The following is a 21,391-nucleotide window of genomic DNA, read 5'->3' on the forward strand; positions in this document are numbered from 1 at the left end:
CTGTGCTGTTATTTTATCAAATTCAACTTCCCTCACAATGAGGCCCCTTCAGGACCGTTTGGCATTTGTCTCGCCAGTGGATGTTTCTTTTTCACTAGAAAAGTTTTGCTGTAATGTTTCCTTATGGATTAGTTTCAATTGAATGAACGGCATGTAATATGTGCTGCCTTACCAGCGCTGCAGTGTGAATTGTATATTTCAAAATTTGTAAATAGAAATTATTATTATTTTTTTAAACACAGAAGAACATGGTATTTTAAATGAAAAAGAAAACTTCTAAGGTTTCTAAAATGGCCATCACAGCCTCTCTCTTAAGCAGAGTGAGTGGCTATCTACACGCAAGTCCCTGTGATTGCTTTAGCTTCTGAACCATTTGGCACATATCTTGCAGTCCTTCAATAAGCAAATCACCTGTTAAAGTCAGCTTCCATTTGCCTTTTTATAAATCCTTTCAAGCAACCTGCCACCTTCAATAGCAATAACAAGGCAGAAATGTCAATAAGTCAATGTGAATGTTGGCTGCAAAGGTTGCCAACTTTCTAATAGGACAAAACCGAACACCTTTGCCCCGCCCCTTCTCCAAGGCTCCACCCCACTCAGTCCATCCCCGCCCTCCCTCCATCATTTGCTCTCCCCCACCCTCACTCACTCGCTCGCTCATTTTCAACAGGCTGGGGAGGGTCCCTTTTTGACTGGGTGTTCTGGTTGAAAATCGGACACCTGGCAACCCTCGGGAATGGGCCTTAAGTTTTAACCTGAAGTATCTTCAGAGCAGAACCTCTACAGATGTTAGTTCTCACAAATGCAAAATAACTGCATAACCAAAAATGTGCATAAATTAAGGCTGTAACTTAATGTCAGGTTTTAGTTGTCCCAACTTGGGAGGCTCTACACTCAACTAGATGGCATTTTTCTGTTTGTTTGGATAGAACATGAAAACTTTTGAACACAGCATTGGATCAATTACAAAATTTCAGGGAATATTTTAGTTCTCAATGGAGAGAACCCTATGGATTTTTTAATTCTCTATAGATCAACAATTGATAGCACCATGTAGACGTGCGGCCTCACCCCTGTGGTGCCTCCTACTGGTTATTCTCGGGAATTAGCTCTTTTCCAGCCAGGAGTGCCCCCTGCAGGCCGGTGATCCACCTGTCCTCTTGGCCCCTATGTCCCTCCCTGGACCATGGTGCCCTTTTAACTGGGGTGCTGCCCCCTAGCAGTACCCCACCAATCTGGGTATCCCCTCCCTGGGAAACCCCCAACCCTCTACTCCCACTTTGCCTCAGAACATGGCTACTGCCAGTCACCATCTAGCCCCACTCCCTGGGGCAGACTGCAGTGTACATGCAATTCATCACTGGCAAAGAGAGGTTTAGACCTGCTGCCTTTGCCTATCCTTGACTACCACTTTATAGCCCCAGTACCTGTCCTGGCCTTTATCAAGGCTGCAGCCTGGGGCTTTCCAGGCTGGAGCTCCTCAGCCTGTCCCCAGCCCTCCTCCACTCAGGTACCCAGTCTCTAGCTCCCTGCAGCCAGACCCTTCTCCCTCTACAAGCAGAAGGAGACTGTCTGGGCTCCTGGCTCACTGCCTCTTACAGGGGCCAGCTGGGCCTGATTGGGACCTGGCCACAGCTGAGCCTGCTTTCTCCCAATCAGCCCAGGCTTCTTGCCCCAGCCCCAGCCCTCTCCTGGGCTGTTTTAAGCTCCGAAGGGCAGGAGCTACACACCAATTAATGGCTCCTTCATGGGGCCGTGAGCACGGACATGTATTTGGCACGGTTCACCCCTGTCCCAGACACCTGCCCTTTCTGCGGCGTGAGGGAGACGCTGGCGCATGTTTACTTGGAGTGCGCCAGGCTGCAGCCCCTGTACCAGCTCCTCACCAATCTCCTGTTGCGTTTCTGGCTGCACTTTTCCCCTCACCTCCTTCTCTACACACTCCCTATCTGTGGCCCCACAAAGTCGCGGGACCTCCTGGTCAACCTCCTCCTCCCCCTGGCTAAAAAGGCCATCCATGCAACCAGGGAGAGGAGGTTGGCTGATGGAGACTCCGATGACTGTGGAGTTTGTTTCCGATCCATGGTCCGTTCACGCATCCGGGCGGAGTTCCTCTGGGTGGCGACCACTGGCTCCCTTGACGCCTTCGAGGAGCAGTGGGCGCTGTCCGGGGTTCTCTGCTCGGTGTACCCATCAGGTTCCCTTCTTATGGCCCTTTGACCACACTTCTGTTCCTGTTCTTTTATTAGTTGTCCCCCGTAATCAGTGGGTTCTGTGGTCCTGTGGGTCCTCCCCTCAGGCGGGGGGGGGATCCTTTCGCAGTGGGCGGGCTTCACCCGCCCACTTCCCAGACACCCAATAGTACACAGCAATTAATGGCTCCTTCATGGGGCCGTGAACACGGACATGTATTTGGCGCGGTTCACCCCTGTCCCAGACACCTGCCCTTTCTGCGGCGTGAGGGAGACCCTGGCGCACGTTTACTTGGAGTGCGCCAGGTTGCAGCCCCTATACCAGCTCCTCACCAATCTCCTGGTGCGTTTCTGGCTGCACTTTTTCCCTCACCTCTTCTCTACACACTCCCTATCCGTGGCCCCACAAAGTCGCAGGACCTCCTGGTCAACCTCTTCCTTTCCCTGGCTAAAAAGGCCATCCATGCAACCAGGGAGAGGAGGTTGGCCGATGGGGACTCCGGTGACTGTGGGGCTTGTTTCTGATCCTTGGTCCGTTCACGTATCCGGGCGGAGTTCCTCTGGGCGGCGTCCACTGGCTCCCTTGACGCCTTCGAGGAGCAGTGAGCGCTGTCCGGGGTTCTCTGCTCGGTGTCCCCGTCAGGCTCCCTTCTTATGACCCTTTGACCTCACTCCTGTCCCTGTTCTTTTATTAGTTGTCCCCCGCAATCAGTGGGGTTCTGAGGTCCTGTAGATCCTCCCCTTAGGCGGGGGGGTGGGCGGATCTGTTAGCAATGGGCGAGCTTCACCAATTAACACCTTCCAGCATAACTATTACCCTCCCCATCACAGCTCTGCCCATCCTCCCAATCCCAATTAACATGTTGACACTCTGCATGACATATCTCCCACACAAACAGAAAAGAAATAATAATAGTGGGGAGGGGGAGTTCGGAGCGCGGAGGGAATGGGTGGCACACACAGCGCCTGGCATGGGGGACAAAGGAGGAAGTGGGGAAAGGAGGGAGGATGGTGCTTGGCCTACAATTATTAAGTTTCCACCCCCTAGTGGTGCAAATAATTCAATTATATCAGCAGAAAGCACTGATGAAATAACAGTCTCACTATGCAAAATTGAGGGTACATTATTCTTTATAATGGGACATATACTGCTCATCATGCACCCACAGGCAGTCCTATTGAAATCAATTAAACCGAGGGCTGGTCTACCCTATGGGGGAAAATCGATCTTAGATACGCAACTTCAGCTACGTGAATAACGTAGCTGAAGTCGAAGTATCTAAGATCGAATTACTCACCGTCCTCACGGCGCGGGATCGATGTCCACGGCTCCCCATGTCGATTCCGCAACTCCGTTCGGGTTGGTAGAGTTACAGAATCGATATAAGCGCGTTCGGTGATCGATATATTGTGTCTAGATGAGACACGATATATCGATCCCCGAGCAATCGATTGCTACCCGCCGATACGGCGGGTAGTGAAGACGTACCCTGAGAGTAAAGTAAGCCTTCAATAGTTCTCTGCAGGCAACATTGTATTACCACAAACCCCCAGTAGGTGTCCTCTAGCAGTAACTCTATTCTTCTATATAGTATTAAAATAATATAATAATGGGTATTTGAGATAGATTAAGCCCTATGGGCTAGATTCTGTAGGAAAGAAAGAAAGAAAAAGAACAACTGAACATACCCCGTTTGACTTCCATACTGGTAAGGCCATGAAATCATCAGGTTTGGGGACCTTATAGGCTGTGGTATAAAACCCACATTTTCTATTTAACCCAGCCACTGCCTGAGGACATTCATGTTCAGCTTTTTCACAATGAGTGCTGTAATGTTTCCCTCCTGTTTTTCCAGAGTTAACTGGAAGCAATTAAATGATAGTTAAAAACTTAAAATGGCTCCTCTTGATTTCTCCAACAAGCTCTGGTTCTTATGGGGGGAAAGTAATTACAATTTTGCCCTCCAGTTTAAAGCCTTCCAAGCTGAAAGGTTTTTTCGCCCCAGCCTTTACTAACTGCACTGCAAACAGCTCATGATCTTAAATAAACAAACACTCGTTCTTGGCTCCCAACCAACATACATGCAATTTTTCCTTCAAAGAACCTAGAGGCTAAGCAAGAGGGCAAAGGAGTACGTGACTAAAACATCCTAACTTCCTCTTTCATAAGTCATCACATGATGAAGTACAATTACAATTCCTGCCTTGTCTCTGCGAATCGCAGACGCATTGCCTCACCCTAGAAACCCTACGCTCCTCTGTGAATGTGTAGGCAGCAATTTCTGCAGCCGGGTTGGAAGGAATCCAATTTCAGTCTGGAGAGAAAGGGCAGTGGGTGGAAGGCAAAAACAAAGATCTGTTTACTTAGTATACATTGATAAAGCTTCTTTAGAAGGAAAAAAAAAGTAGCTTTAAAAGAATTTGACACAGTATGAACGGGGAGCTGTTGTGAAGCAGAAAACAAGACGTGTTAACCCTTTTAGTCCTGGAAAAAAAAATCAGGACGGGAGTGTAGTCCAAAAAATAGACATTTCATAGGCAAGCTAACCTCAGGAAAGTCACTAGGGCTGCTATACCTACCTCCTAGAACTGGAAGGGACCCTGATAGGTCATTGAGTCTGGTCCCCTGCCTTCACTAGCAGGACCAAATACTGATTTTACCCCAGATCCCTAAGTGGCTTCCCTCACACCCCTAGGTTTAGCAGGCCGGTGCTCAAACCACTGAGCTATCCTTCCCCCCAATGAAGTTACAAATATTAACGGTTGATTAATGGGAAAATAAAAGGAACACTCTTGTTTTATGTGTACATGTATACAGAGAGAAGGAGCGAGATATCCTACAACTAGACCATGTTTTTGCATTTCGTTTATAGCTGACGGGGCAGCCCCAAAAGGGCAAGGTTTGGTTTGAGTGAATGTGCAAGGCAGTGTTTACATTACTTTTGCTTCGCTCGGGAAGGATCTACGGGCGGGGAACTGCTTAACCCTTGAAGGGACAGATTGCATTACCCCCGGGGCAAGTGGCGTGTGTGGGGAACTGCGCTATCACCGGTTGCAACTGGTTCGGGAAGGGGGAGGGGTTGTACTACCCCTAGTTCCACGGTGTGTATGGGGATGGGCGGTGTTATATCAAAATCCTCGTTGCACTTGCACTGATGTGGGTGGGGGGAAGCGGGTTTTGCATCAACACCGGTTGCACCTCGCGCGCGCGCGCGGTGGTGGGAATGACACTGTCAGAAGACGCATTAGCAAGCGGCACCGTTTCTGGAAATCCCCCAGAACAAAATCATGCGGCGTTTGCATGTAAAAACGCTTCAGTTTGGGGATTAAATGTCCTCCGTGTAATTTTAGAACAGGGTTTTTCATGTAACATAAGATCAACACAATTGTTTTTCCGAGGGTGGTTTATTTCTCTCCCGTCCCCTCGCGCTTTTTAAAAAAACCTTGCAAGGCACCTGGCATTTTCAAGAGCAGCACGGTAGAAACCTCAGCAAGATTCCATCCCCCTGGCCAAGCCAGTAGAGGAGATCATATAAGTTACACTCGCCTCGTCCAACAGAGCCAGCTCTTTCCAGTCGAAAGAAGAAAGGTTGGGAGTGGGGGAGGTGTTGAGAGACAGCGGTCTAAGGCGTTTGATTCTCTGGGGGGCGGGCGGGAGTGGAGATCGAAAAGTTGACAGATAAAGAAACTGAGCTTGAGGATGGGGGCGGGGGAAAGATCATTTCCCTAGCTTAACTCTGCAGTTGCATGAAAGCATTCGCTAGCAAATAGGGCAAGGACATTATACCAATTTACTTGGTGACATCGCACTAATTAGCTGCATAAAAATATCTTGTGTCCATACTACGTATCTTGTACACGGGCTGCAAATGACAAAACATCAAAAGCCCTGGTGGGTCTGTAATTACAAGACAGCCCCATGCCCTCCGCCAGTCGGTTCTGCAGTAACAAATCTCCCAACAGCAAGATAGTCTGCAGTGGGAAAATCAGCCTCATGCCAGTCTGTCTCAATTACTGGCGACGAGCAGTAAACCAGAGTAACAAAAGCCTGAGCTGGTTGTCAGTGCAAAGGGAGAGAGTACTATAGGATAGAATGCGGCTCACACACCCATTGCTGTGTACTGTACATGCTGCTCTTCTTGCTACGTTAAGTAAAAGTTAAGCCTGGCAGTGGGAGGGAGCTCTGAGAACCCAGAAATAGCAGCAAGGGAGGCGGTACTTAGTGCTGTGACGGGGCATCGGCGGTGCTGGCTGTAGAGTCTCTCTTTGAGTCTGTCCCTGGAATGTGCATTTCGTTTAATAAGGTTTCAAGTGCCAATTGCATAGAGTCACGTCCCTCACTGAGTCTGCGCACAGGGCGCAGCTGCAGCCCTGAAACAAAATGCGGACGTCAGAGGCTAGAGCTCAGCTTCCTCCATCCCTCCCTTTGTAACCTACATAACTCAGCAGCAGCACTGTGGGAATGGTGACCCAAAAGCAAGGGTTTGAGAGAACAGCTTCCACTTTGTTTACTCTGCACAATCACACACACAGCTCTCTCTATATATGTGGACTACTTCTGGGTTGAATGATGACTTCATGTGCAAATGACAGATGAACAGAACAACATCCCTTTCTCTTTTTGACTGGCTGCAATTGTCAGACGAGCTGTTTGGAATTCTTAGTGCGGAAGAAGGAAAAAAAAATGTCCACAGGTTGGGGAGGAGAGAGATTGTGTTTCCTTGCTAATCTGCACTAGCATACGGATGGTTTATGGCTGCAAATGACAAGGAAACCTAGAATGTCCCATTTCCGAACCAAATGAAACAATTATTTAAAAATCCAGAAGAGCTAAATAGCAATTGTATTTATAATGGTCCCTTCCACCTTGCAATGCAAAAACAATCCTTATACGTCTACAAAGAAATTACATTACTTAGCGCTTTCGATTTTCCAGGTGCTGGACACATATGAACTAACCCTCGCAAACCTCTGGGTGTTGGGTATCGTTAACTCCTTTAACGGAGCGGGGAAATTGGGAAAGTTGTGAAGTCAAAGGGATCGGGCCCGGAGTGATTTCCTCAAGGCCACGAAGCGAATCAGAGGCAGGATTAGAACAAAGGTTAGATTAAATTCCAGCCAAAAATGAACCATCACAAAATTAATCCTGTAAAATATTTTTTTAAAATCGAGGTGGCATCGTTTTGAAAAACATTTTTGTTAAATATTTTTCCAATCCTGCCTAACATAATTAGCACTTCTCTCCTCAGAGCACTTCACAAACACTATCTAGGCTGCAAAGAAGATGGTGAAAGGAGCGGAAAGGACCCCACAGACCCCTATTTGCATCCCATTCACATGTGCAAGCCCTTGCCGCTCCCCCACCCTCGGCTGAGTAGGAGGGAGCTGGCTACTCTTGCAGCTCTTGTTGTCTTGGGACTCTTGGCAGAAGTTCAAGGAGCAGCACCAGCAGTAGGCGGCCAGAGGAAAGGGCACCCAGCGCGCAGGCGCTTCTAGGCACTGTCGAAGAATCGAGTCACTGGAGCAGAGCGCACAGGCGGCGGCTGCTACTGCTGGAGTCCCCGCCCCAGTGCGAGCGCCCGGGCTGCAGTAGTGAGCGAGCGAGCGGGACAGGCGGAGTGAGCCGCGCGCTGGAGTAGGCAGCCGAGTGTGCAGCGACGGGGCTATGCGCTTTCCCGCGTCCCAGTGACTCCAGCCCGGAGGCTTCCGCGCCCGGGAGCCGCTTGTTTGCAGGGGGCGGGCAATCGGCTGAAGATCCTGCGGCAGCTGCAAAGCCGGAGCCTGCCCGTTTGCTCTCCGGTTGCTGGAGGAGGAGGAGGAGGACGCGCGGGGGGCGCTCGCTGCCCCTGGGCTGGGACATGTCGTCCGCGGCGGTGGCGGCTGCTTCCCGCAGGCAGTCGTGCTACCTGTGCGACCTGCCCCGCATGCCCTGGGCCATGATCTGGGACTTCACCGAGCCGGTCTGCCGGGGCTGCGTCAACTACGAGGGGGCCGACCGGGTGGAGTTCGTCATCGACACGGCGCGGCAGCTCAAGCGGGCTCACAGCTTCCAGGAGGGCCGGGCCCCGCCGCCGCCCCACGCCAAGCAGCCGCCGCTCAGCGCTAAGGAGATCCTGGTGCAGCAGCAACAGCAGCAGCTGAACCACACGGCTGTGGCGGGCGACGCGGTGCCCCGGCCCCCGCCGCAGCCCCTGGAGCGCTACCCGCTGGCGGCCGCCGCTTCCTCCGAGCGGCAGCCGCCCCGCCTGGGAGCCGAGTACGGGGGCAGCCGGCTGGTGAACGGGAATCTGGTGCCCAACGGGTTCCCCAAGCCCGAGGAGCCGCCCGAGCTGAACCGGCAGAGCCCGAACCCCCGGCGGACACACACGGTGCCGCCCACCCTGGTGCCGCTGATGAACGGAGCCTCCCTGCCCGCGCCCATCAGCATCAGCAGCCGGGCCGCCGCCGCCTCGCTGGCCGCCATCTCCGGGGCGGCCGCCCCCATGCAGGTCTCCGTCTCGCAGCAGCAGCAGCAGCCGCCACCGCCCGGGGAGCTGGGGCACAAGCGGCCCGGCTCGGTGTCCTCCAGCAGCAGCAGCAGCGGCGGCGCGGGCGAGCACGAGAGCAAGGAGAAGCAGCCGCGGGGCTCGGCGGAGGAGCTGGGGGTCGAGGGCAAGGGCCGCGGGGGAGCGGAGCAGGAGTGGCTGGGCAAGCCCAAGACGGTGCGGGACACGCTGCTGGCGCTGCACCAGCACGGGGGCCACGCGGTGCCCTTCGAGAGCAAGTTCAAGAAGGAGCCCGGCATGGCGGGGAGCAGGCTGCTGGGGTACGAGAGCAACGGGGCCGTGGCCAAAGCAGGTGAGGGGGAAAGAGGGTGTCGCCCCCCCCCTTAGCAAACCCCGACCTCCTAACTCCACTTCCTGGTGCCTAACGCTGCACCGTTGCTTAGGCGGCAACGTGTTCATGTGCTGAAGCAGCACAACAGAGAGCTATGAGTCAGGGCTGGCTGGTAGACGCTGCCAGGGAGAGGGCTTTCCCTCCTTGCCACGGCCTCGCCATAGGAGCTGCAGTGAAGGCACCAGGAACCTTTTAGCCTGCTAGCAGCGCTGCACACACAGCCCGCCCGCCTGCCTGCCTGTGTGTTAGAGGGGTGCGTTTGCAGATTGCATGCCTGCAAGTGGTGGGTGAGTGTGCACATGCACAAGTTGTATAGAATACACACACATACTTTGGCTGCGTGCCATGTTGTGTGTATGTATTTGCATGCGTCATACTGTCTAATTGGTATTTGTGTGCGACGCCTTGGCTGTGTATACGTTTAAAAATGGAAGTCTTTTCAAGCTTGATTTGTGTAGCTGCAATCCCCTTATAGCTGCATTCATATGATTGCTCATTATTATTTATTTTTCCTTATGCATTTCTCCTCCCCATTCCTTTGTATTTCTAGGGGCTCGGGCAGCGAGGAAGAGGAAGCCTTCCCCAGAACCAGAAGGTGAAGCTGGACCCCCTAAGATCAATGGGGAGTCACAACCCTGGTTGCCAACCTCATCAGAGGGGATGAAAATGTCCATGACTGCTACATCGTTCATGTCCCCACCACCACCAACTGCCTCGCCTCATTCCAACCGGACCACACCGCCTGAAGCAGCCCAGAATGGCCAGTCTCCTATGGCTGCGCTCATTTTAGTAGCAGACAATGCAGGGGGCAACCACTCCTCCAAAGATGCCAACCAAGTTCACTCCACCACCAGGAGGAATAGCAACAGCCCGCCCTCTCCATCCTCTATGAACCAAAGAAGGCTGGGTCCAAGCAGGGAGGTGCCAAGTCAGGGGACAAACAGTGCTGGGGGTTTGGAGCCGGTGCATCCTGCCAGCCTCCCGGACTCGTCTCTAGCAGCCAGTGTTCCCTTGTGCTGCACCCTGTGCCACGAGCGCCTGGAAGACACCCATTTTGTTCAGTGCCCCTCAGTCCCTTCCCACAAGTTCTGCTTCCCTTGCTCCAGACAAAGCATCAAACAGCAAGGAGCTAGTGGCGAGGTGTATTGTCCCAGTGGGGAGAAATGCCCTCTGGTGGGCTCCAATGTCCCTTGGGCTTTCATGCAGGGGGAAATTGCAACCATTCTTGCAGGAGATGTGAAAGTGAAAAAAGAGAGAGACTCATGACTTTTTCCAGTTCACAACCCAACATCACCTGTAACTAAAACTGCTTGACTTGTGTATATATCTATAAATATATATATATATATCTCCAAGACAAGGGAAATGTAGACTTCATAAAACATGGCTGTATAATTTTGATTTTTTTGAATACATTGTGTTTCTATATTTTTTTGAAGACAAAAGGTATGTACCTAAAGGCATTTCCTCTTTTTGTTATAGCAACTATTTGTTGTGCTTCCTTGGTGACAGTTACTGTTCAATGTAGGCTGTGACTTGCGCTGCTTTTTTTAGAGAGCACTTGGCAAACCAGATATGCTTCTAGCTGTATTTGTATGCACTTGTTTCTTTTTAAAATGCCAAATACATTTTCTGACATTGTAAAGATCGCCTTACTGTCTGTGATTCCTTATTCTTGGGTCTTGCTCAGAGTCAAGCTGGTTGCGCGCAGATTTGATATGAAATGGTAGTGGGACAAGAAATTGATAGGGTGAAATGAGATGTCACCATTACAGCCAAAAGGCAGGTGAATATTGGAAAGCACAAGTGGTTTCTTTCTGAAACATCTTCTCTTGTTGCAATAGCAATTTTTTTAGACTGAGTCCAATTCCACTCTGTTTCTAGAAGGAAGTTGCCTTCATAGTAGGATGTTGAGAGATGTCTGAGAGGCGCTGCTGAGTTAGGGATTTCTGGGTTGTTTGCTTTTTTTTTCTAAAAGGAAAAGTTGACCACAGTTCAAGTGATTGGTTGTAAGATTACAGAACTGCATTTATTCATTAATTACATAATGTTAATGCAGAATTTTGGTAATAAACTTAATTACTATATTGGTGTATACACCAGTATAGCACTGCCATCTTTAAAGATCCATAGCTCTTTTAGTGCCACTCACATACTATTTATGCTTGGGGAAAACGAAAGTTTTTTGTTTTTTTTTTTAATTTGCACATAGTGCAGGTGAACTTTGAGTTTGCTTATCAGTTACTTACAGTACTATTGGTATTGTTAACTATCTCTTACATCATATTTCTAGGTAGTGGCAGGTACAAGATGGTACAATGACAGAAGCAACTGAGATGCTGCCAGGATTGCCTTTGGGCATATCAGTAACAACCCAAATGTGGGTGGAAGAAACTTGTAATCTCTATTTTGTGTGTTTTAAAAACAAACCTAATACTACCTTTTTGAAAATGAAAAAATAAACTGGTGGAATGAAAGCAATTTGGGTTTCACAAAAGGGGCATGCCCCGCCTTTTTAACTACTTCGGGGTATTCTTTGTAAAGTCATTTCTTTTGATTGAGCTTCTGCATCAATCAGCAAGCGGATTTTTTTATTTTTAATAAATCTTTACTAGAAATGGCTAAGTCTTATAGTGATGTTTTGTGATGTTTAGTTCATTAGCAACACTGCAAACCCCCTGATGTTTAGATGTGTTTAACTTGGTCATAAACAATTGTTCTGAGCAGAAACATGACTACAAGTTCTCATCCCTGGGGCAAATATAAATTTTTCCATTTTTTTAGGGGAAAAAAAAATCTGTTCAACTAACTTTTAACAGTTTGGGATGCTTTTTAATCAAGTGTTATGATAATATTCAGGCTGCTATTTAATGCAGAGTAGAACTTTTTTGGAAGATTTTTTTAAATGATCATTAATATTTAAAATTCAGAACTGCACATGCACAGTCATTTTTTTATTAAATGTTTCAGTGAGCACACAACTAAGATTATGTTCCTTATTACAGGTCAATGTAATATTAAATACAGACTTGCATGGTATACCAATTCATTGAGTCAATAATATGCTTTAAAATTATACCTATAGTTCAGATTGGTGTCTTATGTAAACATGCAGACAAGTTGGAAAAAAACGCACATATATACAACTGTAAAGGATACTTTCTAACACTATGGTCTCTGTAAATCTGTATTTAGCACTTTATTAAAAAATGGATTTCAAGCTGATAGATGGTAACAAGTTCTTCAAAGTTGCTTGATAATAACTTATAGTATGGAAGTGTGTGTGTTTTTCATAAAGTGATATCCCTACTAAAAACTGCATGAAAGGATTGCTCTGCTGTGTTGGCCAACTGTTCAGCTTTGAACACCTTGAGGTGAGGTGGGAAGGTAACTTTTCCGCTACTCAAGCATATCCTGCTTCCTGGTCTGACTGGCATTTGTGTTCCTCTCCAAGGAGGCCTTTCACTTAATCTTTTATCTGGAGGAAGTGTGCCAATATATTGTGGCCCAACAGTATCTTTGGACCTGTTCTTTAAAGTAGTTCAAAGGTTGGGAATTATCAGGCCTTGTTGTTGTACTAGGTGATGGTACACAGGTAGAAAAGAAATGTTAAAAAGTTACTGTACCTGCTCTGACTTCCAGTCCCAATATCTCAATTGATTCTAATACACATAATGACATTTCATTATTACAAAAGTGCTTGAAACCAGTATGCTTTTTTTTTTTTTGCATTTTTCAAATTTCAGTTGAACTAAGTGTGTCTTATTTTGTTGCTTGCTGAGTTATGACATCACAATGATCACTTTATTCACTAAACCAATTTACTGTTTCCTTGGCTACAAAGCTTTTTTTAAAAAAGTGCTTTAGCTGCAACAGTGCTACTATTAATCTTTTTAAACGTTTTAAAAAGTGATAGTTTGTGTAGTAATAAAGTGTTTTAATGAAGAATGTGTGATTCTCAAATCTCACTTTAATTACTCTTTTTAAAGTTTTTACTTTTTACTGGAGTATCACCTGCACTATGCTTTGGTTGTTTATAACTGCTGAACTAACATATTACTATTTTTACCTATTTTTTATCTTTGGCATTAAATAAAATATTAGGAGCTTTATGCACTTCCTGTGAGTGTTTTTATTAAAAAATAAACAAACTGAAAGGCTATAGCCACTGAAGTGCAATGATGTAGTGGCAAAATCAACAGGATTTTTTAAAAATATGGGTTTTTTTGTCCTTAGTTGCATATAGGCAGTAAAAAGTAGGGACAAGAGAGCTGAAACATGGAAAGGGCAGAATGAATTGTCAATTGGGAAAAAGAAATTCCTTCCCTCCAAAAGAGTAGAGGGCAAAAGGGTAAAAGCCCTCCCTTTTTATCCTTGGTTTTTACATTATGGTGCAGTATCGTCCATCAGAGCCCCTAGTGGTTAGGAAAGTAACGTGGTCTAAGGGAGACTAAATGGCCTTTGTGGTGGCCTCAGAAAACCTGGTATGTTTTTGGAGCTGTCTTCTTTTTAAAGAGACATGCTGTAAACCAGGCCCTGGCAACCATGTGTTTTATGAACTAGCACTTATGAAAATGGCATAAATACATTTGAGTGTGCTCTCTAGTGGTTTGTTATGTCAACAGAACCCCTGGATCCTTTCCTTCTGCACTTGGGCCAAATCCCACTTGCCCTGTTTACCGGGATAACAACAATGTCCCACTGATTTCAGGGAACTTCTCTTGCCAGGAAGGAGAGCAGGATTGGCCATTTGTCTTTATTGTAAGTTGGTTGGAATCCTTTTTAAAAAAAGTCCAGACCATGAGGATGGCAAACGCTATATTAACTATCACTTGGCATTTTAATCAGGCCATGGATTGCAGCAATAATTAAGGTGCTTTTGGCGCATTCTGTAGTAACGCAGTGTTGTGCAGTAAAACATAAGCTACCATGGAAGAATGTAAATAAAGTGTCTTCATTAAAATAAAAAAAGGTGGAAGGAATACATTTGATACTTCACAAATGAACCACTTTTAAAAGTAAATCTTTTGATTGTGTCAAATATTTACATTTAGGGTCCTAAATCATGCACTTAAAGATAAAACTTGTTACTTCTGTCAAAGTTTAGCCAGAGTAAGGAGTGCTAAATGGAGTGCTGGGGATTCAGGATGAAGGGTTTATTTTAGAAGATGCAACCTGAAGGTTGCAAAAGCAGTTTTTCTTATCCATTATCTGTGACAGCAGCTCTAAATAAAACTCTTCTTGATTACATTTTACTATTACATTCCTTCTAACCATAAATTAAAGCAGAGTTTGTTGGATTTGTTTAAAAAAAAAATCTAGACTGACATTAATAGACAAGCCTAAAATGTTTTTTCACACTTCGTTTCATATTATCAATGTGGCAGACCCCAAAGAAAGTGCCTCAGGACCATTTATATATTTATTTTATTTGGTTAGTAATGCATAAAAGGTTTCTCTTTCTGATTCCTAATACTAGAAGTGGGATCATTCAGAAAATGTTCAATCACATGGACACTATAGAAGGCCTGAGTCATTTGCTTGCCTTTTGTTCAGTCGGAGAGATTGAGAAGACACGCCTTTCCTCTGTTACAGGGCAAGGTCAGGCTGTGCTAACAGATGAATGGAATACATATTTACCCATTTCATCACTCCAGGCTTTCTGGAGCTGGGGCGCCAGGATTAACTGATTCACTGCCTTTTCCAGACTATTGGGAGATGCACGCTGTACAAATTCAGCATTAAGGCCTCAGTTTAACTGTTAATCATATCTTTTTCATGCAAATGAAGTTGAGCTGAAATTTTATGAAAATGTTTGCTTTTTATAAGAAAGAGAAATGGGGACATGCAACCCTAGTATTTTAAGAAGATCTTAAATACACTTCAGAAAATGATTTCTACAAAATTTGCATAAGCTGGTCTGCATGGCTGGACTGAGAACTTAAAGTATAACATCCATTGTTCCAATAACTGAGGTTAGATAGTCTAGGTGTGCATTGTCTATCTTAACTCCTCTCTCTGCAGTTGAAGAACAGTTGTTACTGAGTTAGCTTGGGAAGATTTATCCCAGTAAAACAGTCAAAGTCCCCTATGGAGAAGAATCATGATACCAGATGAGTTCATATTATCACAGTTTAACACTTGCAATCTTGCTTCTACCATTCACGATCTTTAAAAGTTTATTATCCTTAACACATAACATTGCAAAATAGTAAGATTAATAATTTGTACTTAAACACAACATACTTTTAGTATGAGAAAATCATACAGAAAAAAACAATATTACAGTGTCTGCTAGTTGGAACAGGGCTACAGTATCTTGTGTCATATTTAATTTGTGTGTGTTACCAAACTGCTGTAGATAACTTTGTACCCTGGTGAATGGCAATTGCCTTGGAGTTACATAATGGAAATAAATGGGGGATGGGGGAGGAGAGGACAGTGCACAGCGGTGTTTACTTACCAGTGCTGAGTATTTTCATACATGTAGTGGAACAAGACAGGATCAAAGGCAAACACAAAAAACTCCGGAGGATTTGCTGCACTGACATTGGAAAACTTGGCCCTAGAAGGAATTCCAGCTACTTCTCTCGATAACACACTTTCTGTTTAAAATCCCAGGGCTAGGTTCTGTTCTCATTTACAGAGAGAAAATGCCATGGTCTTTAATGAGATTGCTCCAGTTACTCCAGACAGCATTTGGCTGTTTACATGGCTCATATCTCTCAAATTTAAATCTTTTAGCACCATTATTATAGGACTTCTATGAGGGGGGAGGTTCCACAGTTCCTCAAAAGCAGGCCTCCTTTGATGGTTTTACTCTTTTCCCTGCATGATTTCCAGTGAAGCCAGTTTCTGCTGTGCACTAGAAGTGATTACTTTAGAGGCAGAGTGTGTGTGGATGGGAGTGGTGGGTGCATAGGCTTGGCATAAAAAGGCTGTGCCCTGGAGGCAGCTTGGAGCCTGTTTACTGTAGGCAGCAGCAGGAGCCTCAAAAGGACCTACAAGACAAAGGTGAGCTGCTCAGAGACAGATGGAGGAAGAAGAAAACAGCTGCTCTTTGAGCATGGACCTACCCACTGGTGTTCTTCATCCACCCAGGATTTCCCCTGTACACATCTCCGTAATTTTGTTAATTGTTCCTGATGCCTCTTTGACCCAGATTCATTGCACAATTCAAAGTACTAAAATGTAACCCTGCCTTGCCTAACTTTCAGGTCTTGTTTGGGTGTCTGTTTGAAGGGGAGGGAAATAAAGGTGCAGTGGGAGGCTGTACCTTGTTTAATTATCACACTGGTTACATCCTTCACTTTGTCTTTTTAATTACAGTAGCAGTCAGTGCCGTGGTTTCACAGTATCCACCGCAATCAGTGGCGTCTTATTAGTACGCTCGCAAGTGTAAACTTCATTAGTGGGGTTTTGTCGTGAGTTATTAACTTCCCAGGCAGAGCTTTTGAGCTGCAGTCGAGTCACGTGCTTTGCCACTGATCGAGGCTTGTTCAGGGCACTCTTCTGCTACAGACAAGCTGAGTCCCTCCCAACACGAGTAGTTACACAACCAAGTTCACCTTCCCCACTGAGGCTCCTCCTGTGATTTCTATGGCCACACACCATCAGTTGTTCTCTCTCAGCGCTAGAGGCTGAATCCTGATCCTTTTGCAGTCTAGGGGGTAGGGGGACCACGCTGGGATTTCGTCCTCCCGTGTTGCAATAGCAAAGCACTAGCTCACCAGGCTGCACTGCAGACTGGGCGTGCAGAGGAGAGCAGCAGGGAGATGCAATTCACAAAAAGAGAGCGCGAGAGAGCCCGCAAAACCTCCGCCCATCACAAAAGAGGCCAAGAGACACTCAAACGTGCCTGCCACAGGAATTCAGGCGGAGGGAGTCCCCTTCCGAATGAGGCAGTTGTACAGTCACAGTGCACAGAGCCCTTGACTGTGGTGCAATAACACTAGCAAAGCGCTGGCTCATCGTGCAGCAATGCAGTCTGGGCTACGGGAGGAGCAGCCACAGGCCCCGGAAACTGCCTGGGCTGAGGGCTCCCGTTCCCCCTCCCTGACTGACTCTCCAGCGCCTGCAGCAAAGGGAACTGCACCAGCTGCGCTAGCTATAATTAGAGCTAGCAAGCCAGGAAGGTGATAATCCCCCTCCCCCCCGCACCCAGCCGCCCCTCGGTGCCTCCCTCCGCCGCACCAAGAAAGGAATTCGTGTGTGTTGACTACAGCTCTTTATCTGGACGGGTCACCTCGTGGTGAACCAAATATAGTAAACGGCTGCTGCTAGCGATGCTGCTTCTTCCAAGGGGGAGAATCCAGCATTGCACAACCCAGGAAAGATCAAACGCCTGGCACCCGCACGCATGCTCTGAACCTAGCGCAGATCATCAGGCAAATCTTCCAGTGTAGAGGTGGGGTGGGAGACCTGCACAGGTAAACTCCTTTCAGATCCTGTGTGTTTGGAGGAAATGGGGCTCATGTTTGGAGTGATTTTAAGGCTGTTTTTAAAAGCCATCTCTGAAGAGCAGCAGTGTGGTCTAATGACCTGAACACAGAACTGGGAGCCAGGAATTCTTGGCTTCTAATTTTGGCTCTGCCGCTGACTTGTGTGGCCTTCAGTAGGTCATTCACCTCATGGTGGGGTTGTGTGTAAGATGATATGCTTGCCTGTATTTTAAGGGATGTCCTTTATTTTTTGCCTCATGTCTGTCCTGTGACCGGCAATTAAGAATTACTAAGGAGCATTTGACCACCTAAATAGTATGTTTTCAAGTAGTATTCATACAAGGGATTATATGCTGTGCTACAAATTTATTTATTATTATTTTGCACCACCAGTAAATGAATGAAGTGGATTCCTTATAAAGGTGCAGCTCCATATTGATTATTCAGTTCTCTAGTTCCTTGAAATGTAGGTAGTCAACTCAGTTGGGAGTAGAGTGACCAGACAGCAAATGTGAAAAATTGGGACCGGGGGGGGGGGGGTAATAGAAGCCTATATAAGAAAAAGACCCCAAAATCGGGACTGTACCTATAAAATCGGGACAGTTGGTCACCCTAGTTGGGAGGATTACTTTGGGCTTATTGATACAGGGAATTGTTCATGATTTAGGGCAGGGGCAGGTAAAGTTTTTGGCCTGAGGGCCGCATTGGATTTCTGAAATTGTACAGAGGGCCTGTTAGGGGAGGCTGTGCCTCCCCAAACAGCCAGGCATGGCCTGCCCCCACTTCTCACCCGCCTGATGTCACCCCCGAAACTCCTGCCCCATCCAACCACCCTTGTCCCCTGACCTCCCCCCAGAACCCCTGCCCTTGACTGCCCCCTGCCACCCCATCCAACTCCCCTTCTTCTTCCTGACTGCCCCTCCCGCCCCAGGACCCTTGCCCACAATCAAACCCCCTGTTCCCTGCCCTCTGACTGCTCCGACCACTATCCACAGCCCCACCCCCTGACCACCATCCCAAACTCCCCTGCACTCTGTTCAACTGTGCCGCCAGGACAGGCAGCCATGCTACCGTGCAGCACAGAGCACCGGGTCAGGCCACGGCTCTGCAGCTGCGCTGCCACCCAGAGCATTGCGCCAGCAGCACAGTGAGCTGAGGCTAGGGGGAGGGGGAACAGCAGGGGAGGGGCTGGGGGCTAGCCTCCCTGTCCAGGAGCTCAGGGCCAGGCAGGAGGGTCCCACAGGCCGGATGTGGCCTGCAGGCCATAGTTTGCTCACCTCTGATTTAGGGGACAATCAGGAACAGTTAATCAGGAACAACTCTAAGTGTAGACAAGCCCTTATTGCTTGTCAACGCTTTCAAAATGTAATGAGTGTTGTAAGTACAATTAATTATTTTATGATTAAGGATTTTGCTTTGTTTTAATAATAATACTTTTCACTTCTGTTCCATCTTTCATGAGAGAATCTTCCAGTGCTTTACAAACATTAACAAATCTTCCAACATCCAAGCGAGGCAGGTAAGTAGTAGTAGTCCCATTTTACAGAGGAGGAAATTGAGGCACAAAGAGGCTAAGTGACTTGCCAGAGATCACACAGCAAGTCAGTGGCAGGACCTAGAATGGAAGATAGTGCTCCTGACTCCTATACCCCTGATCTAACAACTATATTATGATGTGTCCTCTCTCAAATTTAAAGGTCCACATTTAAAGAAGTACTTAGGACCCTAGCCCCCCAAACTTAAGCAGCTAAGTCGCAGTTTTAGACCCCACTGCAATTCGCAAGACTCTTGCTCTGCTGCTACCTGAACTCAGTTGGTGACAACATTTTTGCTGTATAAATTCCTTAGGCACCTATGTTTTTGCTTCTAAGCATGTGTGCTGCTGCTTCACTAAGTGCCTAGATGCTTCAGTAGGAGACAGGCCTCAGAGTGATCCATGAACTGGGGGAATACAGGTGCTCTTCTGCATATTTTGCCTGCAGGGTTTGATCCAGTAGGTGTGCTCAGAGGCTGCCTACTGCACTGGGTCCCTTTCAAAAATCTGGTTGGCAGTGGCACTGCTAGTACCTACCTTATACTTCTAGCCTAGTAGTTAGCACATTCATGGGGGAGAGCCAGGTTCAATTCTCCCCCCTCTGCCACAGGAGCAGATAGGATATGAGCAGGGGTCCCCCACCTTTCAGGAGCATGCTCTGACCACTGAGCTATGCTATTGTCTGATGTAAGGCTCTCTCAATCTCTTTTGTTGAAGCTATTCCATTTTGGATAAGTAATTAAAGAATCACTGGGCCCAGGAATGAGGGGGAATGACTCTGTAGTCTGTTGAGTAGGGCACCCACTTGGGTGACCCAGGAGCCAATTCCCCCTGGTTCAATGATCTCTAATTATTTATCCAGAGTAGAGCAGCTTCAACAGAAGAGACTGAGCCCTCTCCTCCCCCATTATCCCATAGCTCAGGGAGTAAAGCCATCTCCTGAGGGATGGGAGATCCCTGTTCAAAACCTTTCTACCCATCAGGCAGGCTGCTGGGAGTAGAACCTGGGTCTTCCATATTCCAGATCACTGGGCTAAAGGTTTAAGGCATCACCACCCTCATAGAATATCAGTGTTGGAAGGGACCTCAGGAGATCATCTAGTCCAACCCCCTGCTAAAAGCAGGACCAATCCCCAATTAAATCATCCAACAGAGTTTTGTCCCGTATCCCTAAATGGCCCCCTCAAGGACTGACAATCACACCCCTGGGTTTAGCAGGCCAATGCTCAAAGCACCATCTTTTTGTGTGAAGTGAAGCAGGCACCGAACTCATTCTTGACAGAAACAATTTTGGTGTATAAGCTGCCTGACTCCAGGAGAGGGGTTCCCAGTTGTGGATCACAAGCAGAGACTGGTGCCTAACTCCATGAAAGGAGAGAGGCATGTTATACACCCCTCCCATTGGCTAGTTTTGGCAGCTCCTGCCTGGCATGTTGTCTTTTGTGGATTGCATTCATTCTTAGGTGCCTGTCTCTACCCAGGCATACCTTTTCAGATCTACTTCATGCAATAATGAAACAAGAACTGTGCATAAATCCACCTTCTCCATTGTAGATCACCTTTTATGGACTTTTGTAACTTGACAGTCTCTCACTCCAGTGTTGAAGTCCTTCACCGGATGGCTGTTTTGATCATTTTCAAAGTTTGAGTCATGCTTCTCTTGCTATGCTTTCTTTCCAGATGTGATTGCTTGCCCCATGATAATATAATCTCCTGTAACAGTTTTATAGTAATATCTTTTAATACATCAGCAAAGGAGCAGAAGTCTCCTACTCATATTAAAAAAGTGACATTGAATCTTTAACGTCCATGTAAAGTAGAAACAACTTGATTTTTGGGGCCTTGGCCAAATATCCCCATACAGTAAATGGGGATGGATCCTAGTTTATCTACCTTTGAAGGATGAAGGGTTGAATGGAACCTGCTGGCGTTTGAAGTTGTAGGCAGGGTAAGTAGTTCCAAATTTAAGCTTAGACATCTGAGCTGTTCCCCTGTCCCCTGCCTTTGACTAGGAGAAGAAAAAAGTGCATAAATGGTATGAAATAGACTGATTTCCCCCCCATTGCTTTACAGTACTAGACTTCCTTGTATGATTAGATTGCTGGAGTTTTTGTTTTTGTGTAGACCTTTTTCTTTTCTTGGAAGAGAAGAATAACATCATGTAACAATAATTGAACATATTCATTTCCCCCCGGATGTATTTACAGCATAGGAGGTCATTAAATAGCACCATCTTGGTTCAGTTATTATTTGGATTAGAATTTTGGACACAAACAGAACTAGCTTCCATTGTTGTGAGACATGTCAATAATAACCAGTCAGTGGGCAGTACTGACTTTGATCTTTTA

General features: G+C 46.9%; 1 protein-coding gene across 1 annotated transcript; it reads left to right on the plus strand.

Annotated features, from left to right (window-relative positions):
• Nucleotides 1-7,043: 7,043 nt before the first annotated feature.
• Nucleotides 7,044-13,180, plus strand: IRF2BP2 (interferon regulatory factor 2 binding protein 2). Its single transcript, XM_050951542.1, has 2 exons — nucleotides 7,044-9,029; nucleotides 9,619-13,180. Exons 1-2 carry the CDS (start codon nucleotides 8,051-8,053, stop codon nucleotides 10,332-10,334), a joined length of 1,695 nt encoding a protein of 564 aa, XP_050807499.1. The 5' UTR covers nucleotides 7,044-8,050; the 3' UTR covers nucleotides 10,335-13,180.
• Nucleotides 13,181-21,391: the final 8,211 nt, after the last annotated feature.

Source organism: Gopherus flavomarginatus, chromosome 4, assembly GCF_025201925.1.
Source record: "Gopherus flavomarginatus isolate rGopFla2 chromosome 4, rGopFla2.mat.asm, whole genome shotgun sequence".
Classification (NCBI taxonomy): Eukaryota; Metazoa; Chordata; order Testudines; family Testudinidae; genus Gopherus; species Gopherus flavomarginatus.